The 24,932-nt window shown below is 41.4% G+C and overlaps 1 protein-coding gene across 3 annotated transcripts in view; it reads left to right on the forward strand.

The window, feature by feature from the left end:
• The window catches only part of PTCHD4 (patched domain containing 4), an 81,916-nt gene that overhangs the window by 14,588 nt on the left and 42,396 nt on the right, over positions 1-24,932 (forward strand). For all 3 annotated transcript variants that reach the window (XM_066180022.1, XM_066180020.1, XM_066180021.1), the window contains one exon: positions 11,111-11,591. In XM_066180022.1, the coding sequence (XP_066036119.1) occupies positions 11,111-11,591 (481 nt within the window). The remainder of the gene's footprint in view (positions 1-11,110; positions 11,592-24,932) is intronic.

Raw genomic sequence — 24,932 nt, forward strand, 5'->3', positions numbered from 1 at the left:
TCAGAAACTCTCCTTGAAGATAATCGGGATTGTGTACCCAGAGTAAGGACAAATACTCAGCTGTGAAATACAGCCACCTTTAGGATGGAGCTGTTCAGGTGTGGCACAGCTGACATCGCCATCAGGCTGGGAGTCTGAGCAGAGAAAATTAAAGAAACCTGCCATATGGCAGCAAGGAGGAGATGAGGGATTAAATCTTTGTTTTTCCTTTTTTTTTTTTTAATTTTTTTATTTTTTTATTTTTCCCCTCCTGCTCAGTTTGCAAAAACCTGGATTGTTTCTCCAATCCATTTCACCACACACCCCAGGAGCAGCTACTTCCCAGCTTGGCAGGGAGGAGATGCAAGTTTACGACAGAGAGGAAAGGGATTTCTCCTTTGGCAGTATCACCAGTTCACACTGAGAAATACAGTGACTAAAGAAAGTCCAGAACCAGAATGGGAAGATTTGTGGAGCATGAGCAGCTTCTCCAGCTCTGTGTTTGCACAGCACCTCCCACAGCAGGGTTCTGGGCCCTGCCAGAACCTCGCTGGTGACCAGTGATTATGGTCTGAACTGAGACCTCAGCATCTGCTGGACTTTGTTTGTGTCCTGCCAGTCCTCCACAGCACAGAGGCTGCATTGAGATAATTTTTCAGGCAATGCAGACCTTGTTCAGTGGCACCCCTTGCAATCTCTAGGTGAAGGATTTGGGATGTAAAATTTCCTGGTTGTCTCACCCTGTTGTGTAACACTTGTTTATCATTGCAATGTGCCCAGTGCTGAGACAGTGCAAGACACCCTCTCCCACAGAGTATGAGTGAGAAAATACAGAAACCCAACCCTCGTAGTGTCAGTAAACTTCCAGTGTAAGAGCTCTGCAGTGATGAGAGGCAATGGGAAGCCCAAAGTGGAGAATGATAGAATCATTCATGTTGGAAAGAACATCAAGTCCAACAATTAACCCAACACTGCCAAGTCCACGACTAAACCATGTTCCCAGACACCACACCTACATGCTTTTGAACAATTCCACATGATGATATGGGCTTTACTTTTTTAAGTGGGATATGAATTAAAGACTTGTTAGAGAACCTCACGGGACAATACCTTCATCTCTATTGGCTACTAAGAACACAAGATTTTACCATGAAGGGAGCTCATTACAAGGTGACCTCGAGACAGAATTTACAAATATAAAAGCTACCTGCTGATGTTCAAACGTGGGCATCAAAAATCTCTATGAATGTACTGAATTCAAAGGTCCCCTGGGTGGGAGACAGCAGAACCCCAGCTTTAGTTAGATTTTAATGCATAAACACAGGCCTACTTAAATGCCTCATTCCCACTTCCCCTTCCCAGATCCTCATCCAGCACCATGAAAAAAAAAATAATAAAAAAGGAAAATGTCTGAAACTAGACATTTTTTTGGCTGTCTCCAGCTAACAAATGGCCAAACTCATTAAAAACCAGTGTGTGCTGGAGAGAAGGGAGGGATGCTTCACGGTAGAGAAATTGCTTCACAATGCCAAATTTGAGAATAATAAAAAAAAAAAAGGGAAAACTGATTAATTATCTCTTAGAAAAGAGGAGTTTTCAACTATGAGTTTTAAGTGTCCTCAACTGTATCTGCTTTGTGCAGTGCCTTGTTATATCTTACTGAGCATTGTGAGAGTAGAAGTCCCTGCTAGGACTTGAATAAGAGCACAGCAGCATCTTGTATTCAAAGGCTGGGCTTAGCTAATCCAGTTACCTGTAAATTAACCTCAAAACCATTCTAGCCTCAAAATCTTGTCACAACACACTTGGCTCTGTCTGATTCTCAGTTACTTCTTTTCTTCCTGCCTTTGATAGAACATTTTTGCAGTGTTTCAGTACTTTGGTTACCAGTCCCTGGAGAAAACAGGATGAGCACACAGATAAAATTAAAGAGATATTTGCCAACTTAAAACATAATTTAAAAAGAAAAAAGCACCCTTTTCTGTGTCATTATTGAAACTTCAGATTGCAAGAGCTTAAATGATTCCTGTGGATCAGCTTTACTGCTCACTTTTTATTCTCTGCTGTTTGTTTCTTAACATTTACTTTAAATGAAGTAATAAAACCAGGCAAATCCAATCCCTTTCACTTTCTGGCAGTTTTCCTTCCTGTTTCTTCTGTGTATTGGACTTCAAGTGGTGCAGGGAAAGCAACTAGAAAAGGCACACAGTGGGATGCTCACAAAGCAAGAGGGCCCACAAATATGCCAGTGAAAACCTGTGTCTTCCCTTTAAAATCTCCTGTTAGGGACAGTCACTGGATCCCACTCTCATCCACAAAAAAACTCTTTAGGTTGGGCTCATGGAGTATAAGTTTTTCAAGCAATTTTATGTCTTTTGCATTTGCTGATATGGAAAGAAGACAAGAAAGAAGGCTTTCTATGTTTTTGGTGTATTCTGCTGTCTTTTTAAATTTAGTAATTATGATCTTGTTTAATCTATATCTCCATGGACCTCAAGAAATCTTAAGATTAAAAATTCTCCAGAGATAGAAGGAATTTTGGTTGAATGTTGTCCTGTTTACTGCTTTTGGAGAAATCCATAACCCTCTTGAGATAACAAAACTGTTGAATTTCACTGGAGTACAAAGTAGCTTTAATTCATGAATTCACTTACTTTTTGTTGCTAATATAATTCAAATAACTGCATTTAGGAGAAGGATTTATTTATTCAAAAAACTGAACAGTTCTGTTCTTTCTCCTCCTTCCAATCAGCTTATTTAATGTCTTTTTTGGTTGAAGAGCTGGAAAATCAACAATACTCTGAGACTCCTAAAGGCATCTTCCATCTGTGTTGTAGAAGACACTGTCTTGGTGCATCATAGTTTAGAAATGGACAGAGACTGACAACTGGGCTAGATGGACCACTGGTCTGCACTGAAAAAACATTTCTTATTTTTGAAATACTCATTGCAATTTTCTTCCTTTCCTCTGAACATTTTTAATATTGTGCTTAAGCTGTGGAGGAAATCAGAATTAATACAGAGTATTCATTGATTATAAGTACTCATGATGTAGATTCATAGAGACTGCCAAACATGAGAGATGGTAATTGCATTCTTCAAACACATTCCTGCATATGTCAGTGAGAGTGTTTAACTGTATCTAACCAAATATTGGTGTTTTATGCAATTCCCTCAAGGCATTGCTGTCAGTGATTCATTCATGTGTTTCTCCCTGGCACAAACAAAATCCTTTGGGATGAAGAGTAGCTGTGGGCAAGACCACAGAGACCAAAACTTTTTTTCTTTTTTTAATTGTACCTAGGCCATTTTCATGACTTAGCAACTGACAGAGGTTTAATATTTTCCCAGTTTGCATAGGTGGAGAGTCACAGCTCTACCATGCAATACAGGAGCTTGGATTTCCCCCTACTTGGCATCTCCTTGCAAAAGTTCTGCTCTGCACTGGCTACTTTTACCATCATACTTCATCCTGGAGGATTTAGGGGCCAGATGCAGCCATACCTTTTCCTCTGTGATTCCTCCACTGGCAGGGACAGGCTGTGAAAAGCAGAGGCTGGTCCCAAGGTGCTGCCTCGAGGACTTGTGATCCTGGGCAGGGCAGAGCACAATCTCCAAGGACAGTGAATTGTGAGGAGGGAGCAGGGGCTCTGTGCCTGCTGAAAATAAGAGGACAGTCATGTTTTAATACCTGTCCTGGGAGATTTACGCACCCAGGGTAGCCTACGACTTCAGAGGTCCTGCTGACACAGATCTCCTGTGGAAGGTGAACTTGTGTCACCTACAACAACCTGGGCTAGCCACCCACTTTCCTCCTGAGCGAGCCATCCCAGCATCTCCAGGCTGCTGGGCATCCAAAAGAAGCTGTGCCCTTCACCCCTGCATCCACCTCGTGGGGCTGGGGTGCAGACACCAGCTCACCTGCCTGAACAGTCCGTACCAAAGCTGTTTCTCTGCTGTGCCTGTGTCCTGCTTCTGATGGAGAGCAGAGAAGAAAAAGGCAGAGAGACCAGCTGTACCCCAAAATTGTCTCCCAGTGCTTGCAGTTCTCTTTGTGCTCTCTGTGACCCTCCCATCTTCCAGCACCCTTCCCACCTAGGGAGATGAGTGATCACAGCCCACGTGGGTATTGCTCATCAACTTCAAGGACACCACTGTCTCCTTGGGTGCACGGGTGCTGCTCAGGATATCTGAGGACAAAGCTCTGCAGTTAATCTATTCTTCTTTTCCAAAAGGAAGTGGGACGGGATCTGAGATGGACTGAATGGGTATCTGACTTTGTGAGTGAAGGGATCAATTGAGCAATGAAGAGGTTGAAGATAGGACAAAGAATGAAGGAGGGTTGCAAAGGATGTAAAGATGAAATACAGTCTAGGAGAGAAGTGAAGCTGGTGTAGGAGGGAGAGGGCTTATCTTATATTTACTTCCAGAGGGATGTGCAAGGGAAGAAGAAGATGAAGTCAGAGCCTTTTTGCCTTCCCTTCTCTCCTTCCCTTGCCTTGTCAGAGATGCCCATTGCAGGTGGTGGGACACAGGGACCACTTGTCCAAAGAGATGGTGGATGACCCATCCCTGGAAACATTCATGTCCAGGTTGGATGTGGCTGAGCAACCTGATCTATCTGAAGATGTTCCTGTTCATTGCAGGAGGCTGGACTAAGTGACCTTCAAAGGTCCCTTCCAACGCTGACCACACTATAATTCTCAGAAAACCTGACAGGGTGGTACTGAAGGAACAAAGTGAGGAGCACCACTCAGAAACAGCCTGTGCACTGCCAGAAGCTCCTCCAAAGAGAAGAGCTCTCTAACGGCAGTCTCACTTTGCTATTGCACCCTTGTGAATTCTTCCTTAATTTGATTTACTTCTAGGGACATTTCTCTTATTCTCTGATATTAATACTACAATATATAAGTCTCTTGAAACACTTTTCATCTGTTCTTGTTTCTTTTATTAAAAACTGGAAACCCAAACCTGTTAAGGGTAGGGGCACAGGCCCAGAGTCATCAGAAAGAAGTGTCAGATGGTTCTGGTTCCCTTTTGGGTGCTCTGTGTACTTCTCTCTTCCACTTAAAAATCACCCTAGAAGTCCATGACATCCCTGGGAAGGGGCTTAAGGGCTGTGGGTTTGTTAACCAGCAGGTTGTGTCTGTGAAGGGGCCAGCGTGTGCCAGGAATGACAAGGCAGGTCAAGCAGTTTTTAGCATGATAAAATTTGGGGTCAAGTCTTAAGTAATGTCATGCCTCTGCTTTAAGTGGAGAGACATAGGCAACTGCAGAGAACAAATCTGCTTTTGACCTGTACCTCAGGATGGAGCAGATCATCCTTTGGATGTGTCTGACTCTTCACAGTGACTATAAACCAAATTTGCTCAGCCAGCTGGTGAACTGAGCCTCATCATTGCTGGGTAGCCAGAAATCACTGAATTCTTCTTTATTGCAGCAGAGAGACAATTACTTCCTGGATAATTTCTCATGGCCACTTTCATACAATTCATTTTTGCTGTGTGAACAGACACCTTGACCATCACTCTGTCCCTGTTCCCAGCCAGCCAAGGTGCAGCTCTACCTCAAATGTGCTGCCCTCAGTGTTCACCTGCTGTGCATGCTCCTTCCATCCTTCACCCATACATAACAGCTGCACAGAAAACAGTTCAGGAGCACCTACACAGCTGCAAGGGCAGGAAAACTGCTACATAAAAATGTTTGGAAAAATGCTGACATGAATCAGCATTACGTGCTTTGCTCTGGAAAGGAATGCTGCAAGAATTTTTGGTAATGGGTGGCTGTGTTACAGGGATCAACTGGTACAAGGTCTCCATGCATAACTGCACTGGGGACGGGGACAGAAAAATCAGTTTGGTTGAGGAGAAAAAACCTTCCTCCAAAGTTTTACAGTGAGGCTGAAGGGAACATGAGCAACCCAATGTGTTAAACCTGAAATGAAAGGGGATTTAAATTTTTAAATCTCATTTTTAGCTTGAAAACTGACAGCTGGCTGAAAAGCAACTTGCTTCATCCTCACTTCTGTGGTTTTTAGCATAATACTTTCTGTGACCTACAGTGGAGTAGAAATGCCCTTATCAGAGAGAGAAACAACTGCATTGATTTCATTAGGATGTTTATCACACAATGTATTTCAGCAGACATTCCTCGTTGCCCTCTGTTGAACAGTTTAAGCTTTTAAGATAAAATAACATGCAAGCAGGGTGGCATGCTTTATCCTAATGTTTCTATAATGTAGGTTGATAATGATCTATCACTCCAGATGATGGGAAATAGCAGTTAAAGAAAAATAAAAATAGAAATAAATTTGTTGGCTAAGGTCCTGTAGGTGTACTTGAATGAGAGTGATCAAGCAATAGGGAGCAAGGGCTCCTTTCCTCAACAAGGGATCTGAAAAGAGTTTTAAAACCCTGGCCAGCCAAAACCCTGCTGAGTCGGGTGCTAAGAAGGCAGGAGTCGTGCCCTCTCAAAAATACTTCAAACCTTCCCTTTCTCCTGTGAGAGGAAAGCCAGTGGAGCCTGATGCCATTCAGAGCAGAGATTGATGATAGAATAACCTATGTTGAAAAAGACCTTTAAAATCACTGAGTCCAACCATTGACTTACCACTGCCAGGCTGACCAGTAAATCTTGTCCCTCACTAATGGCCCAATCCCCACTTCTGGCCCTCCCTGCCGTTTGCTGCACTGACTACAGTCCTGCTTTCTTTCTAACTTAATGTGATATGGAACAAAGAAGATATCCCAGCAGATGGTAAGGCCCTGCTGAGGGCTGCAGTGACCACACAGAACCCCCATGTGGGAGCTGGGCCTGCAGCAGCCGCACCGAAAATATTAAGGAAACAAAAACAAACCAACAAAAAAAAGGCCACAGGTAATTTTAGTGGTGAGGGAGTATTTCTAGTGTCCCTCTGGGCTGCATGCTGAGAGGATCTGTTCCTACTACTATTATCACTAGCAAAAGATAATTTAGCTCAGTAGGAGCAGCTGGTTTCCTTTAACCTAAGAGGCCCACAGCTCTGGAGCGAGTCAAACTTCCCATGCCACTTACATATCTTCTTAGGAGACTAGGGGTCCAACCATCCTTTACAGACAATCATCCAGCCTGAAATGTGGTAGGGGTTTATTCTGTATCCGTCAATTCACAATTAGTGAATCTTACTGCTGAACAGACAAGAAGTGTGGATTTTAAACCACAAGTAAAATCAGGTCTGCATAGACACAGGTAGCAAAGTTCATCAGGCTGGGGGAAAAGGAAGGTGAAGCTGTTCATGCCTGTCATCTTAGTTCTCATTCTCCTCCATTTCAGAGTCTAAATATATCAAATGGCTTTGGGGCAACTAGAAAAAGAAAAGGGAGAACACAAAAAGCAATTTAATAATGTCCATTGAAGCAAAGAATTTTGCTTGCCCCCTGTTTTAGATGAAATATCACATGTCCCAGAAGGTGATCTATATTTCATTGCATCTTTAAAGATGCTCAGATCTGAAGAGAATTACCTGCCATCAGAATCTGGAAGAATAGACACTGTTAAGATTTCATCAGACATTTAAAAAAATTAGAAAAAAAAAAAAAAAAGGCACATAGATACAGCCTCAGAATCCAAGACAAGATTCCAACCATGCAAGTGACCTTGTAAAAGTCAATTAGCATCTTCCGTTGTAGATCCTCTGAGATACATGGGTATAAAATCATGTACAACCAATAACTACTACTGATACTTATTTAAAATAGTATATATTAGTAATATATAGTATTCTGATATAGTATCAGAGAGTAGCAGCAGATGCGGGTAAAAAGTGTAAGGGTTGTAGCCTGAAACATCAAACTATGTTATGAAATTAAAAATAGCAATGTGTAGGCATATACCAGGAAGGACGCAGTAATTATTAGCAGAAAGCACCTTTTTTTTCATGAAGAACTATGTGGAATCTTATTCAAAACCTCCCTGGCTCTTCAGGCATCACTTATACAAGTCATTGTGGACAATATTCGTTTCCTAGACCTTAGGCTCTGTTCAGGACTTTAGCCCATCATGCCTTTTTCTTTCACTAAGTTGGTCCTGGAGGACAACAGAGAACTTGAGGCAGTGAATAACTCCCCTGAAGCTCCCATGAGACTCCAAGAATAGGTAGGTCCCTGTCTTGGACTCTGGGAGGTGCTGAAATCATGTTGGGAGCACTGGGTCTCCTTTTTCCTACACATCAGTTGTCATCCATAAAATGGGATGAATGAAAGACTCTTTTTCCCATATTTCTTCTCTTTTCCTTGTTAAGATTGTAACCACTGCAGGAAAACTGTGCCTGCCCCACCCTGGACATGTTCAAGACCAGGCTGGACAGGTCTGTACCAATCTGGACTAGTGGAAGGTGACCCTGCCCATGGCAAGAGGCTTGGAATGAGATGATCTTTAAGATCCCTTCCAATCCAAGCTGTTCTATGATTCTATTATTCTCCTAGAGCCCTATCAGAGAAAAGCCCAATTTTCCCAAGTGCTGTGGTGTTATAGTGTATAGACCTGCAAAAATGAATGTTTGCAGGTCTATACACTATAACTGCAGCAAAGACAAAACCCCTGCTTAGATAGGAAAGAGTTTATCCCCAGAAAGAGGGGAACAGACAAAATATCCTCACAGCAATCCAGTGTCTGTGATTTCCCCGATTCCATCTGAAAGCTTACTCTCTATTTTGCTGACATATGAGCTGGGTGCCCTATTGTACATCAGTGTAAAAAAATAGCTGTTATCTGCTGTTTCATGGGAGATACAGCAGAACATGATTTATTCCTGCCTGCTCTGCTGCCTCCTTTGAAATGTTGCCGTCGCTCGCTGCACCCTTCGCAGGGGAAGGCAGATGGTCATCACAAAGTTTCCCATAACCTTGCCGTGCCTGCTGCACAGTGAATCAATGAAACCTGAATTACAGTGCTCTGCCTGGGCTGGGAGCTGTGCTGCTACAGAATCCTGCAACACCTGCAAGCCTCTGAATGTCAGCACTGCCCAGACACTGAGGAAATGTAAAATTTCTCTCCAAAATTCCAAAGCAGTGCCAAGTGGGGATTTTTATGCTGCAAAGTTGCATGCAATGTGAGCCAAGACTGCATAGCTCAAGCCTTATTTACGTGCTTGGAAATACACTTTTTGTGGGTGTTTGAGCGTTAGGTGTGACCTCTCGTTAGAAAGAGCAGTAATAAAAAATCCAAATAGGATTCAAGCATGAAATCCTGGGGACGAGGATTTTTTGGCCTGAACTGCAGCAGCTGCCCCTCTGTGTTAGCTGTCTCTGCCTCTTTGACATTTGCAATGAGGCTCCAGGTGATTTGGGAAGCTGGCAGTAGACTGCAGTTCACCTTTTGTGTCAGCTTGTGCCAGGATACCCTTGCCAGAAGCCGCTATTTTGGTGGGAAATGACAACTGGGAATAGGGAAAAAAATGAACTTCTGAAAAGCACTTTGTCACGTTCTCAGGGTTGTGGCAGGCAAATGCTGGGAGCAGTGTGAGCTCCTGCCATAAAATTAGGCATAGGCAGAAATTTCTCAGTGGGAGGATTACCTCCTTTACATACCTGATGGAAGGCAAGGTGAGTACATAAAACATTTTCAACACTGTCTCCCTATTTCTGATATTTATTTACTCTATGAGTCAACATGCTGGAAGACATCTATGTTTTATAAAGCCTCATTTCACTGATTTTTCCTTAGGATCGGAATCATTGCTATGAGTAGGTCTGGCAATTTCAGATAATGACCTGCATGCAGCACAGGTGCTTCTAGAAAAGGGTAATGGTGGATGCAGTGCCTGTTAAAGTGTCTACCCCAAATGGTTCTGGCCTTTGCAGATGACTGACTCCACACATATGTGTGGAGGGCAGAGCGTCTCCCAAATTCCAGTTGTAAGCTCATTCCAGTAGTGTGCCTAGGCAAAAAAATGTTATCTCTTATGAACTCACTGCTGCAAGTTAGTTTAGACATCAACTGCCTTGATAATTTTATAGAGGAGGATCATTTTAAGAGGAATAAATCTGAAAACTTATAATCCAATTTATGTTGGGGAGAAAGCAAAATGTTATTTGGTGTTCAAAAGGCAATCCCTGGATTTAGAGTTTTTTGATCAAAGAGATTACTTGTGCTGGGACAATTTTACCACTGAGTCTTATTCCTCAGTTTTCAACTGGATTTGATTTTCTAAACCCACACAGACATCCCCTGTCTTGGAAGGGGCACATACAATTATCCTACAATCAGTGGCTGAAGAGCAAGAACCTTTCTTACAGGACCTTTCTTATTAAATCCTGCTAACAATAAAAGAAAAAAAAAAAAAACAACAAAAAATATTTAAATGGGGCCAGAAAACTTTACAGAAAAAAAAGCCTGGTCTTGTTAACAGACAGAGGCTGAGTAGACTTGTGTCCTTTACTGATTGTCATGGAGTTTGATACACCCTAGAAATTACTGAAATAAGTGAGACCAGAGTAAAGTTTGTATTTCTGAAATGTATGAAAAAACAAATCCTGGTTAAATTTAGGTGTAAGGTAGGTTCTTTTCTCTGTGACACTGATATAAATCCATGAAATCTCAAATTAACAACTCAAAAAGTCTGATTTTAATTGTATTTTTCTGGAGACAGAGTAGCTATTAAACTTTTTGGATCTGTCTGTATCCTGAGGAATCAGGCTTCATTTTCCATACATTTCCAACTTCTAAAATCATTTCCAAAGTGCCAAGAAATCACAAATCTTCCAGAAATTCATCTTCATCTCAAACTTTTTTGTAGTAATTGGAGATTTATCATTGTCCATCAGTTAAATGTGGAAGGCCATCCACCCCCATGGGGTTAAGAGCTTGCATTCAGCATTTTGGTCCTGGATATCTGGGAATCCCAGAGACTGCAATGAGTATCTGAGCAGTACCTGAACTGCAGCACAGAAATGCAAATGAGCCTATAATGATTAAGACAGAGTTGTGGCAGGGAGCAGGGACAGATCCCAAAGCCCAGCGAGGTGAGTGGCAAGGCTCCTGTTGAGTGCAGTGGTGTCTGACAGAGCTCTTGGCATGTCTGTGAGAGGAGACAGAGTCTATCATGTCATAAGCACGATAACCACATGCTCATCTTTTCTGCTTTCTCTCCCAGGATGGAAGGAGCAGTTTCATCGGCCACCAGCTCGGAGGGGTCATGGAAGTGCCAAACAGCAAGGACCAGAGAGTCAAATCAGCCAGAGCCATCCAAATCACTTACTACCTCCAAACATATGGCTCTGTCACCCAGGACCTCATTGGGGAGAAGTGGGAGAGCGAATTCTGTAAACTGATGCACAAGATGCAGCTGGATCACCAGGATCTGCAGCTCTACTCACTAGCATCCTTTAGCCTCTGGAAGGACTTCCACCAGACCAGTCTCTTGGCCAGGGGCAAGATTTTGGTGAGCCTGATGCTGATTCTCCTGACTGCTACCCTCTCGAGCTCCATGAAGGACTGCCTGCGAAGCAAACCTTTCCTGGGACTCCTGGGAGTACTCACTATCTGTATTTCCAGTGTCACTGCGGCAGGGATATTTTTCATTACTGATGGAAAATATAATTCTACTCTGTTGGGAATCCCTTTCTTCGCTATGGGTAATTATTTATCTTCATAATAATAGGATTAACAGAGTTTAATGACAGAATTGTAAATTACATCCTGGGTTATAAAGTGCAGATTTTACTTTGAGTGAAAGACTAAGGCATTTTCATCTTTCTAAATTGATCTGTGCCTTGCCAAAAAAAAAGGAAAAAAAAAAAAAAAAGGAAAAAAAAAAAAAAGAGAGAGAGAGAGAAAGAAATGGAAAAAAAATGGAAACAAAACAAAGCAGTAGCAACAATAAAAAGCAAATGACATTCCTGGAATCTCAGCCAACATGAGAGAGGGGCAGTTTTATTGATCTCTGTTACAGAATGAAGGAGAAATTGTTTTTGAAAACTAGTCAGCTCAGCAGACAAAATGCATATATGTTGACCCAACTTTGATGGGAGGCCAGCCAAAAGTGTAAGCTAAACAGGAGGGTACCGAGGAAGGGGAGACTTTAACATCCTTCCCAAGAAGGGCTTTTCTTTGAGCTCTGCCTGAAGTGCAGAGTGGGACAGGTTGGTGTAAGAGTAAGATTGATGGACTTTATCTCAGAGAGGAGATTACTGTTGTGGTGTTTGCCAGGCTGTGAGCACAGGGGCCTGTCAGGATCTGTGGTGCATAATCCCTTGGTTTGTGAAATCCCAGATCAGCCGCACAGATTTCCTTTGCATTGCACCCAGACAGGGGAAGGTGTGGAAGAAGAACAAATGAAAAACCCAGCTCTTTAGGCAGAAGGATTGCTTTCAATTCTTCTGTTACTGTTTGGTTCCAAGCACTTCCAGTACATCCTTGTGGTTGATGAGTTTGCTGGGAAGTTGCATTGGAGAGGCAGAGGGAAAGTTGCCCAGCTCAGTTACGGAGGCAGCATTGTTTGGTGCCCTCACATCCAAGCGTGTCAGAGTTTTGTCATACCAGGAATCTGAACCCCAGTGACGACTCTGTGCAAAAACTCAGTGGTGGCAGCCCAGAACTAAGCATTTTCATATTCCATTTCTGGCAGCAGAGAATCTTACCTGCGGCCAGAACTCTGCATTTTTACAGCTAATTTCTTAAGTGCCATTCATGTTTCTAGTCCTCAAGACCAAGTACTGTGTTTTGGTAAGAGTCAACTAAATATGCAAAGTCGCAAGCCAGAGTCAAGATTTAAAGAAGTCTTATGCTTTCCTTGAAACCTCAATCTCTCAAAAGACCATATTTTCTTATCTTCCCCTAAGAAAACTCCTGTGGGTGTATGCATCCCCAATCCCATCTATTTAATCTAGCCCCTAATATGCATCTCTGTGACTAAACAAAAGGGCTGAACTGTGGTCTCATCAGTTCTGCTCTCAGAATCTCTGGAGCAGCTACTGGAGGTGGGAAGGAGTGGAATGGAGGCACTGATCAAGATTCCAGAAGTGAAAGAGGAGTGAGGCAAAAGACCCCAAGGAATTGCGTACTTGGTTCAGCCTCATTAATAGTGATAAACAAGGGTGTGCCAAAGCCTCTAATTCAGTCATCTGCACTGTTAAATTATGGCAACGGCCCCTGACATGGAGTTCCCTGTGCCTGCTCTTCAGATGTTGTGCATGGCTCTGTGGTGCCAGAGGAGTTGATGGAAAGAAAGTGCTGAGATGGAGAAAGGGAAGAAAGCCATCAGAGAACATTCCAGGTTGTGATGGGGGATCCTGACCTGTGCGAGGGGTGTGAGTTTAGGAGACAAAGAATGGAGAAAAGGGATGAAGAGAAGAGAGGGTCATGCTTGTTATCAGATTTCAGCAACCCTTTCCTTTCGTGCCAAGAGGTGCATATCAAAGGAGGAACCAAAAGGCACTGCCTTGTTTGTGAAGCAAGTTGAAGCAAAGGAGAAGAAACCCTGAAGTGATGAAAAGCACCTTCCCTAAACTGTGCATTCCTCTGTTGGTGCCTCTTTTGAGACAGTTGGAGAGATGGGTAGCAGAATCTCTACCAGGTCCCAGACAGGTCCCAGACTTGTCACTCCCAAGGAGCTCCTCAATTTACACCTTCTCTGCAGCCCCAGGGTGAGACAAAGGTCAGAGTTTCTGAAAGCAGAATGCCTCAGTTTCCCACCTCAGTATATCATGGCTTTGTTTGCTGTCTTAGGAAAAGTAACATTTATATCTTTGTTGTGTTTTGCTCTGTCATTCTTGTCACAGCCACTGCCAAGAGCAAAAAGAAAGGAAAAAACGACCTCTCTTGAAGTGAGATGTTTGCAAGGATTGTTTCTATGATATTATATTGTATGCAATTCAGGTTGAAAAAGAAATCGTTTATGTAACTTCTTCGGAAATTTCATTCAGTAGTGTCAGACTGAATTGAAAGTATCATTAGAGAGCAGCTTGCAATGCTTGGGAACTGCTGCTTATAAACATTAGGAAACACTTTAACACTTTGGTGGAGGAAAAGACAGGCAGAATGTCTTACCAAAGTCTAACTGGGTTACGTTCTGCCAAGCACCGTGTGCCTTTAGTCCCTTAAGGGACACTGCCACCTAATGAGACCTTGCTCTGCCAAGGGTACACCCAGAGCTTCACTCAGCTGGGCCCTTACTGGGCAGGGTTTTCTGCTGGACCTGGCTGTCACGGACTGATCAGACAGCCCAGAGCAGAAACAACAGTGAAGACCCCAGGACTGTTGATTCTGTAGGTGATTAAATAACCCTGGCCACATTGCACCAGTGTCCCTTGCTGCTGGCACAGCAGAAAGCAAGCAGCACATCAAATAATAATTGAGTGAACATAGTAAAGAAGTGTGCAAAGTGGAGTTTCCCTGAACTGCAAATGCCAGATTTGCAAGTGAAACTTTCAAAGTCAAGTTACTTTGATTAAAAAAAAAAAAAAAAAAAAAAAAGGAAACCAGGCAAAAAGAGTGACAAAGACCCTGCAAATACAATGCAGAGCACACAGGCAGCATTAATTCTGGCAGCTCCCAACTTTGGAGCACTTCAACTTGACATTTGCAAACCATCCATTTAAAGTATATTTGTTTGGTAAAAAATATGCAGTTTCTTCTAGCAGTCACTTTTCAAAGGTTTAATTTTAATGGAAGTTTTGTGATATTCTGGGCTTGTCCTTTTCCCTGCAAGGGTAGCAGGATGCTGTCATCTGAATGACAGGAATAACCCTGGATGTTTAGATCCCCAATTCCTCTTGAAGTGCAGAGCTTCTGTGAGTTTCAGTAGGTGACAGAAGCGTATAGAAAAGAGGAATGTTTACTATTTTACTAAATTTAGACTGAGTGACCTCCACCATAATTATTTACTCTAGTCCTGCTGTGAGGGAATGGTCTGCTGGGATAAAGCACACCTCTGCTGTACCAGGGAAGAGTGTTAGCTCAGATTGGCTTTTCTTTATCCTTGAAAGTGAAAAATTTCAGTCTTAAGTTTGGCTTGAAGACAGTGGTGGGAAATCCTGCTTGCTGTGACTCCCTCTTCCCAACCACAGTTTCCTCAGACAGCTGCCTTGGAAAACATTTTCTCAGTACAGTGTCTACCACCTCATTTTTGCAGCCACTCAGGAGAAATTCTTCAGGAAGGTCCCCTGCAAATAATTCTCTGGCTGCCAGGATCTCCTGCAAACAGGAGTAAGGGAGGCTGATTTTTAGCTGTTCATACCCCAGACAAATGGATAAGTGTTGTGAGGTAACACAAAGGTGTTTCTTTAGTTCCAGAGCTTCCCTGTTTATTAACTCAGCCTAAATGTTTTGTTTGTTTATTTTTTAGTCAGAATTTATTAACCTGTATGTGAAATCAGAACATGAGACTGTTCTACCTCGCATTTCTCTTCTGGGACAAATAAAACTTGCAATTTCTTCTACAAATTTTACATCAGGAGAACTGTCATGACTGGCCATGTTTCAGACAGAGTAGAGAGGGTCATATAATTAGGTTTTAGATTTGTTCTAGCCCTGGTTAGATGTTCACATCTGCCTTTTGCGTTTAGATTCATATGCAATTTCAAAGGGGTGTTATGTACGTGACATAATTATGGTTTCCCATGCCTAATCATCACTAATTAATATAACCAGAAGGTTAACTACATAATTGAGATATTATTGCTCCCATGATCTGCTTTTTAATGCACAGGAACCAGACTGATATCATCAGGGAGATAATGATTTAACTCATCTGAGGTCCCAACTGTGTATTTTTAAATGCAGGTGTACCAATTGCATCATTTTACATTGCAATTATTTTTGGCCAGTCCATGAAATACTTCATTATACAGATTAGTGGAAAGCTTATGATAAAAAAACACCTACAATGTAATTACAGTGTAATTATGGTTTTTGTTCTATAAAGGGTACTTGTTTCTTAGAATGCTGGATTCACAGTGGATGTGAGAAATATTTCCTATCATTTATAAGGCCAGACCATGAAGTCCATAAGGTATTTGTGGGGACAGCACTTTGTAACTGACTCTTTAGAGAATATTAATCTCACTGAGTGCCCCACCACACATTGCTGCATTGCTGCAACTCCTGCCAGTAACCACACTGCCAGCAGAGATGGAGTAAAGAGATACAAAAACTTTAAGAACCAATAGGCTGCCTGTATCCAGCAGTAGCCCCATGCCTGATGTAGAAGCTCAGGATGGATGGCAGAGATTGTACTTTCAGTGCAGACTTTTCTGTTAAAATTTCCCATTATTCATTCCCTGGAGTTGTTCAGATGGAAGGAGGAATCAAGGCAAAAGCAGACAAGACTCCAGGCGGTTATTAGCATTTCAGATAGAAGCCATCTAACCTCTTTCAGATGGCAGTTGTTGAAATAATGACTGGTGATCACCTTTCAGTAAATTTGAGATGTCCCAGTATTAGATTAGCAGCAGAGTCATGGAAAATTGTAGGAAAAAAGTCCTAGTTCAGTTGAGAAATTATTTTTTTCAAACCTCAGAAGACAAATGTGAGAGCCAAAGTACAGGCTGTCACTAGTTTACCTGAAGTATCACAGTACTCTAACCTTTGCTTCAAGCAATGGACTTTCTGATTACAAATGTGACAGAAACATTTCACGAGTGACTCAGACTTTGGGTTTTTCCTTTTGATACAGCAGTAAAGCAAATCCCATATGAATCTCATGTTGCACCATCACATCCTCTCTGTATGAGGAGCAAGAGAGCCACCCTTTAGAGAAAAGAAACCTCCTGATATTAATCCCCACACCTCCATGCCTTAGAAAGGTAGTGAATCCGTTGTTTAGATGTAACAGCAGTTCATGTCTCCACTCATTCAGCAGATCTTTAAAGACTTGGAAATACCTTGTCCTTAATTATAAAATATCTGTTATTGACTTTTACAGACAAAAATGGGAATACCTAAATGCACCTCCCCCCTCCAACAAAAACAAAACAAAACAACAAAACCCCCCCCCAAAAAAAAAACAAAAAACAAACACACGAAAACCCCTAAAACAATTGGAAGATTTAAAAATCTTAAGCATACAAACATAAAAATGTTTAAGATTACTTATTTGGATGGGCATCTAACACAAATAATTCATATGAATGGGTTAAAAATTTGCCATATTTGTAAAGTTGATTTCCCCATAACATGGGTGTATTTCCTGACAAGTCTATTTCCTGTTGCAGTAGGTGGAATTTTTTCATTTCAATAGGAGAAAAAATTCACCCAAGAACAATCTTTCCTGGAATTTGAATAGAAGACTAAAGCCTTTCTGGGACAATCTGCTGTACTTTCACCATGCAGCCTGGTCCTGCAACCATGTCCTCAAGTGGTGACAGTTAGGGAGAGGCAGCTGGACTGGGGAAACACAGCTGAGGGAAGATTATCTCTGAAGTCTTTTGGGTCTTCTCACACCCAGCAGAAAGGGATGCATGAAGCAGCCCAGCCAGCCTCAGTCACAGCAGCAGCAGGGTTTGTAGCACCCAATCCAGGTGTCCAAAATGTTCCCCCACTTAACTGGGTGGCACAATCTTAATTTCCTTTGTAGGCAATAGATACAAATAGGAAAGTCTGGAGCTATCTGGAAAATTGCTTAATAGATGTTTGGGATAAGATGTGTTAATCTCTGGAAAGTTTTATCCATCTCTGAAAAAGGGTGACTTCTTAGATTTCAACACCTGAAGTGTTTGGTTTTTGGGTGTTAAAATAGGCTCATTCCTAGACTGGGTTATTCAAGGTTCTTTATTGCATGCACTTTTTCTGCTTGTTGGTCTCATTTACTTTGAATGTTTAGTTTGGACATGGGAAAGAATTTCTTCACAGAAGGGGTGATTAAACCCTGGAACAGGTTGTACAAGGAGGTGATAGGGTCACCGTCCTGGAGGCATTTAAGGAATAAATGGATGAGGCACTCAGGTCTACATGACATAGTGGTATTGAGTCACAGGCTGGACTCAGTCTCTCAATAATCATCTTTTCCAACCTAATTGACTCTCTGACTCTGTGATTCTGTGGTTCTGTTATATACAGAAGTTCTAAGACATAGACACATGGAGGCACATACAGCAGATACGCACAGACTGCCTTGAATCGCTTAGAGATGGAATTCCAGCCCTTCTTTTCCTGTAAAGACTCTTCAGAAGGCCTCTTATCAACCCAAATGTCATCCTCCAGGGACTGTGGGGCTGCAGAGCTGCAGGTCAGTGGCCCTGAGGCTCAGCACAGGTGGAAGCATTCACCCGTGGACCACTGCCCAAGCACTGACCATCGCTGCCAGATCTGTAATGACAGAACAAATACAAAATACATTCTCTGTGTTTGTTGTTTGAGAAAAGGCAGGAGAAGTCTAGCTACTTGTATCTCTAGTTGGAACTAAATTAACCCATTTGTCACAAGAGAAGTCTCCAAGTAGTGTTGTCTATTATTGTTGTTAGTATTATTAAAACATCTTCCTCAGCTCTCCACCTGCAGCTAACAGGCTGCTAGCTGTCATTTGAACTGCTTCTAATTTGCTGCAAGCATTTCTAAAATCCCCTGGAAAAAGTGGATTTATAAGAGACCACGATTTAAGCTAAAAATTCAAAGGCTGAAAAGAATGATTTGCTTTTGAACTTCAGATGTATGATTACTTCTCAATCAATACACCAATTCAGTCCTGATAGAAAAGCATATTTCCTCTTCAGATGCTTCACACATTTGTCTGAACACCTCTTGCTTTCATTTTTCTACCTTTTCATGGCAATGCTCATTCCTGAAACTGGGTTATTTAAGGTTCTTTATTGGACGCACCTTTTCTGTGTGTTGATCTCATTAAAGCAGGAGTTTATTCCTTGTGCTTAGTATGTATCAATGCACGTCACATTCACCTTTGGCTAATTTGGGCTGGAAAGGAGCTGCCTCATGGCAAAAATTATTTAGCTCCAGGTATATCATCCCTAATAGAGCACTGACTAATCCAGCCTCAAATAGCACCCATAGCAATTCCACAACCTCACTTGACAGCTTGTTCCAGGGCTTAAAAAGCCATACATCTATAAAGGTATTTCTTCACATTTCCACTGCTCCAATTTGCACCTAAAAACTCCGGGGATTGTCTGGCTCAACTGTGGAGTGCAATTTTTCACAATACCTATGTATATGCAAATACTTTTATGATATTTTATATACGGGACTGTGCTTATTTCAGTTTGGATATAATTTCCTGCCAGATCTTTTTCTTACAGATATTTTACTGCTAGTTCACACTTTCCTGTGAGCTCCATACACACAGGAAGACTGATGGTAGCTTGTGGTCTCTGCAGGAGCACGGTGGATCTGTAGGAAAGAGCAGGTGTGGGGTAGGCTGAGGATGTGTTCTGTGTTCTTTGGTGTGTTGTGGAAATTCAGCCTTGCCCCACTGTTTCTTTTGAGCTGGGAAGGAAAGGTAGGTTTTGTTACTCAAGGAAGCACAGACTGAATGTTCTATGCTCCATCAATCAGGCTGTCTGCTTGCCTTGGATACTGTGATCTTCTGCAGGGAAATCCAAAATTGTGCCTCTGGATTTTGGGCAAAAATTAAAGCTAGCAAACGTATTTGTTTTTCTCCTGGAATACATTTTGTGTGCAAGTCATCCCTGAACTTCACTGTTGTGAGATAAGGTTGTGGCTCAAAATTCAGCGCAGTGAAGAAAAGGTTGGCTTTTTACACAGCTAGCTAAAACATCTTCATTATTTTGAATAATATTCCAACACTAAACCATAACCATAAGGAAGAAGCATAAAAATTAATGACCATGCTAAAAACCTGTTTCAAAAATTGGTACAAAAAAATTTCACTTGTGAAGAAATTTTCCCATAGCTGCCTACTTTTAGTCTGATAATTTTCCCCTGAAGAGTTTGAAAAAGGATACAGAACTCAATAGACCATTTGCCAAACGTTCTAAATCAATATTTATCTGCTATATTCATCTGCAATGTTAAAAACTTTGCATATAATCAAAGCTTAGGAGTCTATTGCAAATACCAAAAGAACTAAAAAGACTTTACTCAGTATTGTATCATTTATATGTACTTTGTGCGGCCACTAGCTAGTTGAGATTTAAATAATTCAGTTTTATCTTCCCATTCCTGATCCTTTTTCACTCCATTTCCTTTCTGTGAAGTGACTTCTCCTCTCTGGTGGGATAACTGCCTGCAGCAACATCCAGCATACAGGACCCAAACCGGCTCAGGGCTCATTGCTCCATGAGCAGCAGCAGCCCATGTTATTCATGTCACCTTCATGGTGCTGTGTTCCCACGTGTGACAGCTGACTTTCCATGTGTTAGTCCTGCTGGATGTGTACAAACAGGTCATGTTTCATCCACACTCATCTGATGGTGAGATGAGGAAGGAGATGCTATTTTGGATGCCCAAAGTGGCAGAGACAGCTGCAGCAGCTGAAGATGCAGGCACAGGGCTGAACGGGGTGAAAACCTCAGGCCTCTGCAACTGTGGATCACTAAAAACGCCCTTTAGTTTTTGTTCTGCAGGAGTGAGCACACTGTCCTCACTGTGTTGGCTGGTTTTCAGTGAGGATAATTGCATTTGCCTCTTCCTCCAATTCCCCCTGCTGTGCAGGTCAGATGCAGTGCTGGTGAGCACTGCCTGACTCCAAGCACTGTGCAGGTGCTGCTCTGGGAAGCAGATGCTGGTTTTCACCCAGTCGTGGCTGAATTTCACTGGTGGATGCAATGACCACATTATGTGGCTCAGCAGTCTCTAAAATAATTCTGAATCCCCTGAGAACCTGTAGATGTGCCTCTGCCTGTTGTCCTTGCATTTTCCTGCACTCATTCCTGGCATTTCAGCACTAGGGAATTTTTTGCTCATACTCCATATTCCTAAAGTCCACAATGAGGAAAAGCATTCCTTTACAGCGTGATATGACACTTAGACCTGCCCTACCCACAAAGCCCAATCTATATTCAAATGCGAATTTGCCCTAGAAATGTTAAATACCACAGCTTTTCCTGGTGTTATGAACTCCATTGCTGTTGATATCCTGCTTTTAAAGAAAATTATTGTGCTTACATTTCCACGAAACCAGACAGTACTATAGAATTTTGCAAACTTTGCAGAAACTCAGAATCTGTAGGTACAACCTACTAGAGGGAGCGCTTGCCTTGTTTTATAATGAGGGACCTAACGGTAGAATAGTGCACCTGGTGATGCCCTAGAGGGTGAAAATTTCTGTATTTCTTTAAGTTTCCAGCTGATATCTTTGCTGTTGCTCTTGAGAAATTATTATCCTGCACAGAAGACATAGAGTTGCGAGAAGCTGAAGGTGAGGAGATGCTCTGCATACTGAGTGCAGAGCAATGAAACCTTCTGTCCTTCTACCATAACCGGAACCTGTTTAACACAAAGCTCTCTGCTAATGCAATTTAAACCTTCTAAAACTAGACTGGGAGACTTGGAAACAAAAAGCCTGTTTGTGCTTAGAGTAGATATCACAGGAAAAGGAAACTGTGCAAAAAGTAAAACCCAAACCCATCTAAAGCACAATCTTCTTACAGGAGCAGCTGAAAGAGAAGGCTCCAAAGGAGATATGCTGGCTGCTCTCTTGAAAGTGTTACCAGAAAGTGCCATGTTGGAGCTGTACAAAAGCTGAGTATTTTGGAAAACACCCCACCAGTGCAAATATCCCTCCCATCACTCTCCTAGTCGACTTCAAGACACCATTTTATGGTGTGGGAACTGCTGGGCTCACCTCATCTTCTACTGCAAAAGTAGAATCATAGAATCACAGAATGGTTTGGATGGGAAGGAAGAGTTATCCAGTTCAAGTTCCTCTGCTATGGCCAGGGACATCTTCCACTAGACCTGGCTGTTTCAAGCCCTGTCCAATGCAGCCTTAACACTTCCAGGGATAGGACATCCACAGTTTCGCTGGACAACTTGTGCCAGGGCCTTACCACCCTCACAAGGAAGAATTTCTTTCTACCATGTAATCCAACTCCACCTTCTTTCAGTTTAAAGCCATTCCCCTTTGTCCTGTCAAAGGACAATGCATGCCCTTGTCAAAGTCCCTCTCTGAGCATCTCAGTGCCTTTAGTATTCCTTTATGTGAACTTTCAATGTCTCTTCCATAGGAACTGAGAAACTTTAAATAAAGTAAGAACTTTATCGTGCAGTTAGCCTGCTTTTAAATGAATAACCTTGATAGGATATTGAAGCAGGGAAGGCTTTACTAATCATAGATGGAGATGTTCTAACATTTTCTTAGGTTATTTGGAGTCAGACAATGCAGTTAATGAAGCAAGTTTCAAAAGCGCTCTCTTACGTGGATTTTGACCTCTAATATACTGATTCTTTCCCTGAAGGGAAAGTAATAGAATCCCTTTATGGACTATTAAAAAAAAGTGTAGAAATTTATGATGATTTTAAAATTGGTCAGGAGGTGTTAAAGTAATTGGTGGTCAAGGACGGACAAACAAGACAAAATGCATAAACTGGGCAAAACAAGTAAAAAATGTCGACTTTTTTTTTTAAATAAAAAACTGTATATTTTGTTCAGTTTCATAGCAAAGAAATTGATAAACACTTGGGATTTTTGTTCACAAGCTGACAAAGACACTTGTCAGCTCTTAAATTTCTAGAACATTGTCTATGCTCCAGGAGACCTTTTCTTGTCTTTTGTGACCTCCTTTACCTGACCCTGTCGTGTTTGCATTTCACTTCTCTAGGACCTGCCACTATATTGCCAATGCTCAGCAAATAATGCATTCCTCAGGAAATCTTATGTTTTAGCTATTGAGAAACTCTCCATGGACTTCAAGGTTTATTTGAAAAGAAGAACATACTTTTAATTTCTTCAATCAGTGACACAAATATCACTTTCAGTGTCTTTTCCTGGAGCAAATAGCAAGGTTTTTAATTACCAGAAGCGATTGTTTTACCTGACATGAGTAAGGAAAAGTGAAAGCATCATGGAAGTTGTTGAAAAATAGAGACTGATTTTACCTTGCAGATCAGATTCTTTCACTTTTCCCTCGACAGTGTGTGGAACTGTGAACTGAACCCCCATTAGATTAAATAGGCAAATGGAGTACACTGCTCATATTGGAAACCTCTCAGCCCCCAGGTGCTCCTCAAAAGAGGTGGCTTCCACGAGCATTTTCCCACCATCTCCTATGAATTTATTCATGTACCCTTAAGTTTTCAATTCAAATATCACCAAGTTCCAGCAAAATTAGGCAGTTATTTCTCACAAATTCCATTGAAAAGAAATGGTCATGAATTATGTCAGTAGTTCACGAGTAAGAAACATTTTTTTTCCTGAGGGAAAAAAAAGGGATAACTTTCTAGTTTTCATCATTTTCTAATTATTTACTTTCCAATCTAAAACCTCATTTTACTTTTTCTCTGGGGGGAAAAAAAAGAAACAGAGGAAAAAGGACAAGAAAAAAAGTCAGAGTGTGAGGAAAGGGAAATACTCAGTAGTTACTTTCACTTTTTAAATTATAAACACAAAGGAAAAAATACATTTTGTTAAATAAAAGATTTAAGAACAAAAGTTCCAACAACTTTATTTTCAAAAAACTTAATTTAAAATATGATGGCAACAGAAGTTTTAACACCATAAATCAAGCATCTATCTCAAAAAATCAGCACATTTTATGCCATAAAAATGATTTTTAAATGTGCATGATATTATGGAAAATATGTCTTATTAGATAAACCTGATTCTTAAAAATTAATCTCCATGCTTACAGGAGAAAAGAAACCATGCTGGTATAGTCAATTTAAATAATGGCAATTTGATTCGCTCTTGCACAACATTTTGATACATGCACGTATTTCTACTACATTAAATCATTGTAGCGTATATTAAATATAGTAATGAAATATTAAATTGTAAATGCACACTCTTCCTGCTGGAAAGACATAAATAACCTGAAAAAAAAATCTTCTGTGGTATTCAACATCTTTCCCCATGTTCTGGAATGAAAAAGAAATCAATAGTAGTAAACTTGGATAATGCAAGGTTTGGCAGATAAAAAATAATGGAAGCACAGCCCAAGCACATCGTTAAGCAGCTCATTTTGTCAACGTGTGCTCCATCACAGTTAAGTGCAGGTTTATGCATCTAGAAACAAAGAATGTATTCACATTTGCAAGAGGAGCAATTGCATCCCCAGAACAAAAAACAATGAGATCACAGTAGATAACACAATGAATATGAATTCCCAGTGTGCTGCTGCTGTTAACACAGGAGGAAGAAATGGGAAAAGTCTGTTAGGAAAAGAATGGGATGTTGACACCAGTTAGCAGAATGGCTTTAGGAAGATGTTGGGTGGCATGTTGGGTGGACTCACCCAATAAAATGCAGATGTCTGTGGCACTGCTGAGCTGTTCCTAGAGTACATTTCCAAACAGACTGGAAAACTGGAGTCCACTGGGAGGAATGGGATGTTCATGTCACATTCAACAGCTGTTGCAAGGCAGCTGGAGGTGGCATGACAGGACCCCCATGTCTGGAATCTGCAGGAAAATCACTTGATATGAGAATAAGGACACAATTCTTTTACACAGAAAGTAATTCATCTCTGGGCCAGTTCTTCAGGGCTTGACGGACACTGTGATTAAAAAAATTAAGACTAAGGCTTCATTTTGTAGGTTACAGGTTAGACCCCAGAACTGTGGTTTTGATGCAGTGAAACTAATAGTTGCAGTGATTTGGCATATGTTGGAAATAGGGTTTTTTTCCCTAGTCTTAAAACCCATGAAGTTTCTGTTACAGAAGAACATAAATTTTGTCTTCTGTCTGTGTAACAAATCAGATTTGCTTATGCTCAACATAAATTTTCAGCTTCTCAGCTTTATCACACTATTCCCATTTTATGCCCGCCTTCAGGGAACTTTGGATAATTGTCTTCACTCACCAGACTCCTACAAATATTCTTTCAGAATAATCTTATGCTCATGTC

Source organism: Chamaea fasciata, unplaced genomic scaffold (assembly GCF_029207755.1).
Source record: "Chamaea fasciata isolate MVZ Bird 193981 ecotype frontalis unplaced genomic scaffold, bChaFas1.0.hap1 SCAF_3, whole genome shotgun sequence".
NCBI classification, from domain to species: Eukaryota; Metazoa; Chordata; class Aves; order Passeriformes; family Sylviidae; genus Chamaea; species Chamaea fasciata.